Consider the following 13,578-nt stretch of genomic DNA (forward strand, 5'->3'; position numbering starts at 1 on the left):
GTGGCTTAAAGCCTCTGCCTTCAGCTCAGGTCATGATCTCGGAGTCCTGGGATCAAGCCCCACATCGGGCTCTCTGTTCAGTGGGGAGCTGGCTTCCTCCTCTCCCTCTCTCTCTGCCTGCCTCTCTGCCTACTTGTGATCTTTGTCTGTCAAATAAATAAAATCTTTTAAAAAAGGCAGAAAATAATACTTACCTACTTATGCTTTTGAAAAGATTCAACACGGTATATTGGATAAAACTTAGAAATCTTAGCAAAAGCCCTATTCAAATATGAAAATAAATTTCTAAAATTAAAGTTTGCCTTATAGTGAGTTTTTATTTATTTTTATTCTACACTGATATATGTATATCAGTGATGAAGTCTTAAAATGTAAGACACTGACCTAAATTCTTATGAAAAACAGACAGGATTACAAAGGAACCACAAAGATAGTAAAAGGACTTACATGTGAGTGTAAAGGATGGTTTGTTTATAGTCAAAGGCAATTGTTTTGTCTTCAGACTTTGATATAAAATCCTTTCAATTTTTTTCTTGATTTGCTCAGCACTATCAGTAGACGGGTATCGAAACATGAGCACCATAAGAATTTTCACGCCGTGTTCATCTGGACTGAAGAGCAAAAAAGGAGATAAAGCCACCTCTCTAGTCATTAACTACTTTTACCTATTAAGATTCATACTGAATTTAAAAAAACAATGGATGAAATATGTGTATCTCAGATTTCTAAATTATCTCTAGAAATACAGGCTCAGTTTTGTAGCTGAAAAAATTGTTCTTGCTCTTTACTTAGCTCATCGTCTGCAGGGGAGTGGGAGAGAAGGAGATGTTCATGAAATCATGCTTTATATATAGTTAAACAATTTGCTTTTCAAGACATTCTGAGCCATCATCACCAACATCATTTTTCAGCAGTGACACGGGAGAGGCAATGTTCTGTGTTCATGAAACCCAGTTACCTTTGCCTCCTCAACACAGAGGTAGATTTCATTTGCTGGCCTCCTCTGCAGTTTATCAAAACTCTGGTGAATTGTGGGCAATGGAATGTGCGCAGAAAAGATGTACCCCACCTCTTGCCTGGCCCCTCCATGCTTTCACTCTTAGGACACCCTCCATGCTTAGGACACCCTCCATGCTTTCACTCTTCCTGTATTTGCCTACCAGACGCTCAAGTTCCAGTAGGCAATTTCCATTCCACATCTCTCCCAGCACCCATGTCCCTAGTGCCACTTTTGACTCTTTGGATTTTGCCTTGGAAATGAAGGAAACCTTTATTGTGTTAAACCATTTATTTGGGGGGATTTGATGGTCAGTTAATAAGTGTTGGGTAAGTGGATAATTAGAGAAAGCACTTATTAAAGGAAATCTTTTGATAAAGGGAACACATATTCTACTATAATGTAGAGGTCTAGAAAGCCTCCAGTTGCCCTTTGAGGATGATTTGAATCTTAAAACAGATAAAGAATCAAAGAAGGAAGGAAGGAGGAAGGGAGGAAGAAAGCAAAGTAAGGAAGGAACAAAAGTAGAGAGGGAGAGGGAAGAAAAGGCAGGGCCCCTAACCACATGCGTATTTACTCTACCATCAAGAAGTGAAGCAGACAAATAAGTATTAAAAATACTTATATTTGTATATTGATTGATAGCCACAGAAAGAGTTTAAAATTTTTTTTATCAAAATAGGTAGAAAATAAGATATATTATGCCAGCAAAAATGCCAAGCATTTTGGACATCATATAAAAAGTATATTTGAGATGGATTCTAATAATTTATTTGATTCTCTTACAACAAATATATGTTCAATTTATGCATATTGGCTTTTATCAGAACATAAAAATGAAAAGGTATTAAAAATAATAATAAAAATCTAGTGACATTAAAGAAAAACCTTATTGCAGAGAAAGTCATCATCTGTTGTTGTTGGCTAGGCTTAGGATGAGGATAATTGAAAAGAGCTGTTCTAAATTCCTCTTAGCCCTGAGCTGAAGGAACAGGTAAGTTACCAGGGCCATTCGTCCCCTTGCACTGTCTGATAACCGACACTGACTCTTCACATAGAGCACTTTACATCTTCCTATTGTAACTGGGAAATGTCTATGCAGGAGAAGCTGCACTGCTCAGGGTTTATGAAATCTCTGTCTTCCTGCAGAGATTTGCTTGGAGGAGCTGGGTAGTCCTGCTGATGGAGTACTTCTTACAGGTACAGGTACAAACTAAATTTACATACCTCAGTTTGATGACATGAGATTTGATAAACCGACTCCCTCCAGAACGTCGAAATATCCTAGACATCTGGTTAGACAAATCAAACAAGAGAAGTATTCGTGAAAAAAAAAAAAAAAAAAAAAAAAAAAAAAAAAAAGCTACTCCTTGTCTTTTCTAAAAAGAGTTGAGGCAAAGACAGTTTCAGTTTATTCCCAGATTGGAACTGGTTTATCATAGTGATGAGACTAAAAGAGGTTCTAATCCTTGCATAAACAAATAACTTTAACAAAATTGTGTAATTCTGTTAAGCCTCTGTAAAAACAGAGGATAAAAATAGTATCTACCTCATAGAGTTGTTTTGAAGATTAAATGAAATAATGTTTATCACGCATTTCACACTTGCCTGGTGTATAGTAAACTATTGATAATGTTCATTTTGATTAGTGTCAAATTAATTTAAGTATCTATGCTACTTTTAAAGGCAACATCCTCACTTTTAATTACTAATTTAATTTAATTTAACTTTTTGAGAGGAAGAGAGAGAGTGAGCACTTGCGGGGAGGGGAGGGGCAGAGGAAGAGGGAGAGAGAGATAATCCCAATCAGTCTCCACGTGCAGTGAGGAGCCTGATGTGGAGATGGATCTCACCACCCCGAGATCACCACCTGAGCTAAAATCAAGAATCGGACACTCTAGCGACTGAGCCACGCAGGCGCCCCAGCATCCTCACGTTTAAGAAAGCTCACCCTAAATTTGTCTTATTCCCAAATATGGAATCTAGCTCACTATTTGTATCAACTCATTGCTTTCTTAAATGATTACCCCATTACTAAAGCATTTGAAACAATGAGTAACAATGCGTGTCCTTTGACTCTGACGCCCCGTACTGCTTAGTCACCTTTGTGTCGCAGGCAGACTTTCACAATTGGGACCAACTTTGGGAATGAGTTTCACCACACTCCATACCATTAGCATTTTATTACTCAGCTTTTCCAGCCGGAGCTGTTGAAGGTTTGGAGGCTCAGTGAGCCGATTTCCTGGAACCTAATCCCCCAAACCTAATGCCCACTGTTGAGGTTTTGCCTCACAGTAAAAAGCACTGGACTGAGTCAGAAATCAGAAATTACAGGTCTGCAGAAGTTTACACAAGGCCCACCTCCCAGTAAATCTAGCCCCCCTATATGATGTTCTCTGGGAAACGGATAGAATATTGCCTCCCTCCTCACAAGATTTCTCCCTCTCTCTGACTCCTTTAAACTAGTAATAATGCTCAGTAGATTTTATCAACTAAATATTGAATCTTCCTCCCTTTCTCCAATTCCACTGCTGTGGTTTGAATTCAGCTCTTTCGAAACTCATGCCTGGGCCTCTGTAGTATCCCCTCACTGGCACGTTTCTGTGATTCCGCTGTCTTCTCTCTCAGTTGTTCCCCTACAAGGCTACCAACCAGGGTGACACTCCTAAAGTGCAAATCTGAGTATGTTATACTCCTGCTTCAAGCCCAGTATCTCCCTCCGTGTCAGCTCCACAGTCTTATGCCTTCATTAACCCTTGCCCCACCTCTACCTTCAAAGCCTATTTTCTTATCTACTGAATGACTAGCTCTTTCCCAATCCCACTGGGGTTTGGATCACTTTTGGGTTCTGTCACTTATGATTTCACTAAGCTTCTCTGAGCTTATTTTATTTCTATATTCCAGGGAACAGGGAGAAAAACCTGACGTTAAGGTCATCAGCACTTCATATAAATGTTCTCTGAAATTCTGAACTATGCACATGATGGCGTTTGGGGAAAAGATCAAGATTCTGATCATATCAGACTATAAGGAAGTGCTAAGAATCTATTCAAACTAAAATGTGATTATTAGCAAGATGATCGTTCCCTGAGGAGTTGACCTCTGTTTTAAAAATGGGTAGAGTCTGGTAGAGTACAGTATTGGTGTGACCACTAAGAATAGCTTACATACTAAGTCCATAGTACAGGGTATGCATTGAGCCAGTTCCTTTGTTCAAACCCCATGCCACCGTAGGAGTAAAATATTTCTAAAATTCTCATCAACCTCATTTTAAGATAAAGAAATTGTGTCAGGACACTTAAGTAAACGTGTCTACGGTGGCATTATAAGTGCTGGTTCTAGCATATGAACTTGGGGAATCTGGCACGAGATCTTGTGCTCGTTCTTAAGTATAGTAAGTGACACTGAAAACACTTATACTTAGATGACAGATGCTCAGGTTGGTGATGGGTAGAGAGTCCTGGGGAAGGAAACCCCAAAAGAAGACATCAGATACATCTTTTATTCCCAGAATAAAAACCTCATAAAATAACATCTCTTGAGAGATAATTTGTCCCCAGCTTCTGAAAGACTGTTCCTTTTTTGGACACCTAGTCATCATTGTCAGCAATTTCTGGAGAAAATTAATGTACTGCTTATACTTTTCTACTGAGAACTCAGTAACATGACATTTAGTCCAAATTACAAAAACTAATTGAATCCTTCCCTTTTAACAGTCCAAACCTAAGAATAGATTTTTTTTGAGAGATTACTCTGTTTAAAATAAGAGAGTCTAAGCTAAGATGGGGAAAAAGTTCACCATAAAATCAGATCCTACGTGGAGTCCTTGGTTTGAACTCCAGCATCAAAAAACAAAATGACATATTTGACAATACGTGTGACTCTAATAGTACATCCAGTTACTATCCTCCACAAGCTTGGGCTTGCACCTTCCCTCTGGCTGGGAACTACATGCAAATTAAGTCCTCATGAAAGATCAGTAGTTACTGGATGCCGGCTAGGGAATCCCTTTCTAGGTCCACCCATGAAAATAAGTCAGGCAAGTTCTGCAGATTTTCTGCTACTGTCAGGGGAATATGTAACAACAGAGGGTAAATACAGCAATAAAACAAATCCCTGTCCCTTTCTCTTCAAGAAAACTTCCTGCTAGTTCAAAGGGATTTTCCCTTCCTCTGAACTCCTAAAATACTTTTAGTTCATGTCATATATATCTGACAATTATATTCTGTACTATGAAAGCTCTCATATTGCCATATTGTCTTGTTATCCAATCTATCTACTGTATACTCTTTTCCATGCACCAACTTTTAAATTTATTTTTATTATTTATTTTTTTATAAACATATAATGAATTTTTATCCCCAGGGGTACAGGTCTGTGAATCACCAGGTTTACACACTTCACAGCACTCACCATAGCACATACCCTCCCCAATGTCCATAACCTCACCCCCCTCTCCCGACCCCCCCCCCAGCAACCCTCAGTTTGTTTTGTGAGATTAAGAGTCTCTTATGGTTTGTCTCCCTCCCAATCCCATCTTGTTTCATTTATTCTTCTCCTACCTCCAACCCCACACGTTTCATCTCCACTTCCTCATATCGGGGAGATCATATGATAGTTGTATTTCTCTGATTGACTTATTTCACTAAGCATGATACGCTCTAGTTCCATCCACGTCATCGCAGATGGCAAGATTTCATTTCTTTTGATGGCTGCATAGTATTCCATTGTATATATATACCACATCTTCTTTATCCATTCATCTATTGATGGACATCTAGGTTCTTTCCATAGTTTGGCTATTGTGGATATTGCTGCTATAAACATTCAGGCCATGCACCAATTTTTATATACAAACTATATTATAACTCCAATAAGTCAATAAGAGAAAGACAATTACCATATGGTTTCATTCATATGAGGAATACCAGAGAAACACAGTGGATCATAGGGAAAGGGAGGGAGAAATGGAATAGGAAGACATCAGAGAGGGAGACAAGCCATAAGAGATACTTAACTATAGGAAAGAAACTGAGGGTTTCTGGAAGGGAAGTAAGTGGGGGTATGGGGTAGCTGGGTCGGGCATTAAAGAGGGCACATGATGTGATGAACACTGGGTGTTATATGCAACTGATGAATTACTGAACTCTACATCTGAAACTAATGATGTTCTATATGTTGACTAACTGAATTTAAATTAAAAAATAAACTCCAGGGGCGCCTGGCTGGCTCAGTGGGTTAAAACCTCTGCCTTCGGCTCAGGTAATGATCCCGGGGTCCTAGGATTGAGCCCCATGTCGGGCTCTCTGCTCAGTGGCGAGCCCGTTTCATCCTCTCTCCCTGCCTGCCTTTCTGCCTACTTGTGATCTCTGTCTGTCTGATAAATAAATAAAATCTTAAAAAAAAATAAACTCCAATAAGGAAGAAACTGTACTATTTAGAACTTGGTGTCCTTCACAGTCTCACACAAAATAGGTGTACAATAACATTTTCATTAACCAATTGATTCTCCAGTTATGGTTAATTATAAACAACACTGTGAAGAAAAATATGCCCACTTATACATCTCTTCATAACTCTTTCATTATATTCTGTCTCCTTCCTTTTTTTTCTCATTTATTTATTCACTCAGTGCAATTGACTAAGAATATTCTATGTTTAAGGCACTGTGACAACACCGGATAAAAATTATTAAGGAAAAAGTTGTGGTCTCTAGATTCATAGAATAGAAGGATAGACAGTAGTCAACAAAAATACATTAATTATAAGATGTAACTACTAAGAGTAAAGTAACATAGGATAATGACTGGGGGTATATCATGACTAAGTGTTCTCCAAGGAGGGACATTTAAGTGATATCTGAAATATCAGAAGCAATAAGCAAAAGAACAAGATCATGGGATGATCTTCCAGGGGGAAGGAACAGAATGTGCAGAGCATCTGAAAAGAAGGCCAATATGGTTAGAGAACAGTGAGCAAGGAGGAGAGTGCAGAAATTGGAGGAACAGTCAGAACCAGAGCGTTAAATTCTTTGGAGGACTTCATAAAAGGTTTGGATTTTGTGCTAAGTACATTTGGAAGCCACTTATGAAATTTTATGCAAAATAATATATAATATGTTTTTAAAAGATCATCTGGTTGCTATGTAGGCAGGATAATAGAGAGAGCCTGAATGGAGGCAAAGATTGTGGTAAGCTGCCTGGATGAGGCAACACATTAGCTAGGTCCAGGATGGAGACAGTGAATTAGAAGTAGAAACATCATTTGTGAATGGATTAGACATGAGGAGAAGGGAAAATACTATTGTAGCAACTAGATGGACTGTGATGTAATTGGCTGAGTGGAAAAAATAGGAATCAGAGAGTGAGAAAGAGAACAACTTAAGAATTGGATTTAGCTGGTGATTCACAGACCTGTACCCCTGGGGATAAAAATACATTATATGTTTATTTTAAAAAATAAATAAATGAAAAAAAAGAATTGGATTTAGATATAACATCAAGATGCCTATGAGAGATCCAAGTGGGAAATGTCAAGTAGACCACTGAATGCACAAGTCTAGGGTTTAGCGATATCTGGTTAGAGATTAAAATTTTAGAATTAGAGTTATTGTATATTCATCAGTACTCCTCCCCCCCCTTTTTTTTTCCTGCTAAGAGAACCATTCTTTCCTATAGGAAACTCATTCCATATGGTCCAGACGGTGCTAAACTTGCCCCTTTTCCCATCTACCACAAAGGTGACACAGATTTATTCCCTTGGTCACACTGATTAATGTAGGATTGAGGAGATATTCCAACTTTGGCCAACTAGATTGGTTCTTCAAATTTTCCTCCAAGGACTATTATGGAAAATTGTCTTTATCTTTTCAATTAATACCTGGAAACATATGAATATAGAGTTGTAAGCTATATCATCTGCCACGTGGAGAAAGCCTGAAGACATAGTTTGGGCCTCTGAATCCCACCAGACCCGAAGTCAAATGAACCTCTAGATTTTCCCATCATCTCTCCTCCTTCCCTTCCTCCCTTCCTTCTTTCCTTCTTCTTTGACTTGTTCATTGGGTTTCTGCTACTTTCTACCCAAACTGTGCCATTTATTATGGGAATTTACAGAGCAATAGAAGAAAAAGAAGCAAAATCAGGATCATGTCTTGGATGATCTGGAGGCCTAGGCCAATAGGAATTATATTGTCTCTAATCACTTACAAACAAATAATTTTTTTCCTCTTAAGATATTTATTAAGAAGCTGAATTCACATACAGATGATGAATTGTGGTGAAAGAGGAATTGTAGCAAATATTTGTTTGGTAAAACTGCATTTACTGGGCAAACACACAAATGCTCCAACTTCTACAAGTGTTAATTGGTAACAGTTCATACCAACACTTCTCCAGAAGTGCTGTCTTTGTCTGCCCTTGTCTGACTCGAGTACCTTACTTATTGATGTCTGGGAGCTTGTGCTTCGCCTTCCCTGGACAGTCCTTGTTGTATAACAGAAACAGCCCAGCCCTCTCACCTCTGGGTGCAATAATCTTCTGGATTATTCTGAGCATTGATTTTTCAAAGTGATGCTAATGATTCATTGAGGATGTAAAAAATATTAGAACTTCTATTTATATTTACTGTTAAATTTAAAAAAAAGTTTTCAGAGCACTGTCCCCCATGTGGGGAATCCTACCAGGAGTGCACTAATTACCTAATGTCTCCAAGGGGAAATTAAGGATCAGTCTGTTAGAATGATATCTAGCTCAGTGATAGTTTTAGAATAAGTTCTCAGTAATTCCTTGCCATATTGCTTTGAATTAAATAGTCATACTTCACTCATTGATTTTAACATAATGAAATTAATAACTCCTAGTTTAAAAAAAACAATTGTTATCTTGTTTTATTAGGCATTTTTTAACTCTGCTAAAAACAATGGAGCACATATTAATAAATAAATCCATTATTCAAACAAAACCATTCTGTGCCAAACCGTACCACACATCTGGCTCTGAGACTTCAGATGGGCCTTGAGGAAGGGAATGATACCAGAGAAAATAACTATCTGTAATAAACTATTGCTGAACCTAACATTGGAGCACCTAAATATATAAAACAAATATTAACAGAAATGTAGGGAGAAGTAGACAGCAATAAGATAATAGTACAGAATTTTGGTACTCCACTTGAAACAATAAACAGATCATCTAGTCAGAAAATTAATGCAGAAACAGTGAATTTGAAAAATGCTATAAACGAAATGGCCCTAGTGGACATGAATAGAACAATCTACCTAAGAGCAGCAGAATACACATTTTTTCTCTCAAGTGTGCATGGAACATTCTTTAAGATAGATCATATGTTAGGCCACAAAATAAGTCTCAATAAACTTAAGAAGATTGAAGTTATATCAGTTATCTTTTCTGACCACAATGGTATAAAACTGGAAATCAAAAACAACAGAAAAGTAAGAAAATACACAAATGTGGAAATAAAACAGCACATTCCTGAATAACCAATAAGTCAAAGAAGAAATCAAAAACAAAAAATTCTTTAAAAAAATAAAAAGACAAAAAATCTTGAGACAAGTGAATGTGGGTACACAACATACCAAAACCTTGAGCATTGCAGAAAAAACAGTTCCAACAGGGAAGTTTAGAGTGATAAACACCTATATTAAGAAAAAAGAAAGATCAGGCACCTGGGTGGCTCAGTTGGTTAGGCGTCTGCCTTTGGCCCAGGTCATGATCCCAGCCCCACATCAGGCTCCCTGCTCAGTGAGTAGTAAATTTGCTTGACCCTCTCCCTGCCCCTGTCTGCTGGCTCATGCTCTCTTTCACTAGCTATCTCTGTCTTTCACTCTCAAATAAATAATCTTTTAATAAAAAAGAAAATCTCAAATAAAAAACCTAAATTTATACTTTAGGAAACTAGAAAAAAGAACCCTAAAAACTAAGCCCAAAGCTACCAGAAGGAAGGAAATAGCAGAGCAGAGCAGAAATAAATGAAATAGGGACTAGAAAAATAATAGAAAAGATCAATGAAACTAGGAGTTGGCTTTTGGAGAAGGTAAACAAAATTGACAAATCTTTAGTTAGACTAAGGAAAAAAAAAAGAGAAGATGCAAATAAAATCTAATCTCACAAAACAAACTGAGGGTTGCTGTGGGGAGGGGGTTTGGGAGAAGAGGGTGGGATTATGGACATTGGGGAGGGTATGTGCTTTGGTGAGTGCTGTGAAGTGTGTAAACCTGGTGATTCACAGACCTGTACCCCTGGGGATAAAAATATATGTTTATAAAAAATAAAAAATTTAATAAAAAAAAAGAATGAAAGAGGAAACATTACAACTGATACCACAGAGATAAAAAAAAGATGTTAGGAGACTTCTATGTCAATAAATCAGATAAAATAGAAAAAATGGGTACATTCATAGAAACATGCAATTTATCAAAACTAAGTTATGAAGATAGAGGAAAACTGAAGAGACTAAAAACAGAAAGGAAATTTGAATCAAGAATCAATAATCGTGCAACAAAGGAAAGTCCAAAATCAGATGGCTTTACTGGTGAACTCTACGAAACATTTCTTGAACTGATACCAATTATCTCAAACTCTTCCAAAAAATTGAAGAGGGAAGAAATACTTCTAAACTCATTTTATGAGGTCAGCATTACCCTGCTACCAGAGCCAGATAAGGAGACTACAAGAAAAGTACAGGCCAATATTCCTGATAGAAATTGATGCAAAAGTCCTAAAAAATACTAGCAAACCAAATTTAATAGCACATAAAAGGATCACACACCATAATCAAGTGAGATTTATCCCTGGAAGGCAGGGATGGTTCGGCGTAAGTACATTAATAAATGTAATACACTACATTAACAGAATGAAGAATAAAAATCATATGATCATCTTAATGGGGACAGAAGCATTTGATAAAATTCAACATCCTTTACTGATTAAAAACTCTTCATAAATTAGGCATGTGCCTTAACATAGTAAAGGCCATATACGGCAAGTCCACAGCTAACATACTCAATGGGAAAAAGCTGAATGAAAAGTTTTCCTTTAATCAGAAACAAGAAAAGGTGCATTCTCACCACTTCTACTTAACTCAGTTTTAAAAATCTCAGCCAGAGCAATCAGGTTAGAAAAACAAATAAAAGCCATCCAAATCATAAGGGAAGAAAGAACATTCATCTTCCTTTGAGATGGAGGACTTCACTGCGATTATGATGGCCTATGTGCTTGGCTTTGCCTACATTCCAAGGGGTGCAATAGAGCACATGATGCAGAAACTCTCATGGCAGTTCAGTGGTGCCAGGAAAAAAGAGAACCTGCCAACTCAGAGCTCTGAAGTCCACGGTCTGGTGCCTTTTTCCACATAGCCCCTGCAATGATCTGAAAAGCTCAAAGAAGAGGCTAGGGCTTCTCCTACATGGACAGCCAGGGTGAGGTAGCCAGTGCTGAGGAGGAGCTACTGTCAGGGTGCATGTACTCTTGGAGGTGTTCCCACCTTATTCAGTGGAGAAGACCCAGTGGGTGCTGGCCAAAGCTCAGGGAGACTTGGAAGAAGTTGTGCAAATGCTGGTAAAGGGGAAGGAGGAGGGGCCTCCAGCTTGGAATGGCCCCAACCAGGACCTGCCCAGATGCTTCAGAGGCCCTCGAAAAGATGAGCTAAAGTCCTTCATCCTGCAGAAGTACATGATGGTGGATAGGACAGAAGATCAGAAGATTTACAGCCCGTGCTCCCAAGGAGGTCCTCAAGAAGCTGATCCAATACATCAACAACCAGGTAATGAGCACCAAAGTGGTTTAAAGATGTGCAGAACCCTGAGGCCAAGGAGGTGAAGGTCACATACATCAACCTCAAACCAGTACCATTTCCACTGGAGGCATTCACCAGAATCTATCAAAGTCTCCCAGGGTCAGATCCTAGAGGAATATAGAAGCCCTATAACCCCACACAGGACCTGCCCTAACTCCTATCCCCCTTCTTTACCCTGCTTTCTATTCCTTGCCCCACAGCGTTAACTTCCTTTTGGAGCTGCCTGTGGAACAGTAAAGATGGCCCTGAGGATGGGTGGGGACAGGAGAAGTAAGGAATTTGGCTTCATAAAAGGAAAGTGAAAGAGAAAGAAAAAATTTACAGTTAAATAACATAAGAGAATCTTTCACATTTCTGAGAACGTATTACCTTAACAGTCTCTGATGATAAAAAAATAAAAGGTCAATAAATTGTTGTCATCATAAAAGATATTGGAACTAACCAGAAAACCCCTACTTGCTTATTATGTACAAATCCACATTGCATAAAATTTTAATTGTATTCATTGCCCTTTGAGAAATTTGAAGTAGAATGAGATATAGTGAAGAAAAAGGAAAATAAAATATTCAAGTATTTGGAGGTACTCTTATGGAAGGACATTTAGTTTTTTTTTTTTTTTTTTAAAGATTTTATTTATTTATTTGCCAGAGACAGAGGGAGAGAGAGCGAGCACAGGCAGACAAAGAGGCAAGCAGAGGCAGAGGGAGAAGCAGGCTCCCTGCCGAGCAAGGAGCCCGATGTGGGACTCGATCCGAGGACCCTGGGATCATGACCTGAGCTGAAGGCAGCTGCTTAACCAACTGAGCCACCCAGGCATCCCGGACATTTAGTTTTGATTCTAAAAACTAGTTGTTAATTTTGAAATGGTAAACTTTGATTATATGCAAAGATTTTTGTTCAAGATGGCCAATTGACTATATATTCTCTCTTTTTGTGAAAACCCATTAAAATTATATTAAAGGTATGAAAATGGAGGTAAATCTGTAACACTGACAAAAACCAATACGATTTCTTTAGTAGATGACAGATTTAATTATTTTCCTGAACTCAACAAGTGAAGTAAAAATAACTGATAAAATACGATGCAGGAAGTCACAGGCTGGAAGAAGATTTTTCACCCTCAGCAATATTGACATTTTGGGCCAGATAAGTCTTTGTTGTAGGGAGCTGTCCTGTGACTTGAAGGGTGTTTTTGTATCATTCCTGTCCTCTAGACACTAGAGGCCAGGAGCACTCCTTCCAGTGTGACAACCAAAAAATGTTTCCAGGAATTGCCAAATATCTTTTGGGAGACAAAACTGTGAACCCCTGGACCAGACTATGAGTCACAGAAACACAGCCAAGAAGAAAATCTATCTGCCCTAAAAACTTTAGGAGAAACTCAGCACTTAAAAATACCAAATACAAAAGAGAAGGGGCATGAAAAGAGATTACAAAAGCCAGAAATATTTCTATACACCAATAAAAACCAGTAAGAAAATGTTCTTTAAAAGATACTGATTAGGGGCGCCTGGGTGGCTCAGTGGGTTAAGCCGCTGCCTTCGGCTCAGGTCATGATCTCAGGGTCCTGGGATCGAGTCCCGCATCGGGCTCTCTGCTCAGCAGGAAGCCTGCTTCCTCCTCCTCTCTCTCTCTGCCTACTTGTGATCTCTCTCTGTCAAATAAATAAATAAAATCTTTAAAAAAAAAAAAAAAAGATACTGATTAATAATGATAAAAAAGAGCCTCTAATATTACATTTAACCAATGATGAACAAGGCCTTTAA

At 38.3% G+C, this 13,578-nt stretch overlaps 1 protein-coding gene and 1 pseudogene across 1 annotated transcript in view; one reads left to right on the top strand and one right to left on the bottom strand.

Moving 5' to 3' along the window:
* Nucleotides 1–13,578, bottom strand: part of LOC101693146 (transmembrane serine protease 11F) — a 76,234-nt gene that overhangs the window by 15,470 nt on the left and 47,186 nt on the right. Inside the window, exons 4-5 of the mRNA XM_013062354.2 lie at nucleotides 2,225–2,289; nucleotides 448–611 (exon numbers count right to left, since the gene is read on the bottom strand). Coding sequence (XP_012917808.1) covers nucleotides 448–611; nucleotides 2,225–2,289 — 229 coding nt within the window. The remainder of the gene's footprint in view (nucleotides 1–447; nucleotides 612–2,224; nucleotides 2,290–13,578) is intronic.
* On the top strand, nucleotides 10,822–11,933 carry LOC106007016 (annotated as a pseudogene).

This window comes from Mustela putorius, unplaced genomic scaffold, assembly GCF_011764305.1.
Source record: "Mustela putorius furo isolate JIRA1106 unplaced genomic scaffold, ASM1176430v1.1 tig00000430_pilon_pilon_pilon, whole genome shotgun sequence".
Lineage (NCBI taxonomy): Eukaryota > Metazoa > Chordata > Mammalia > Carnivora > Mustelidae > Mustela > Mustela putorius.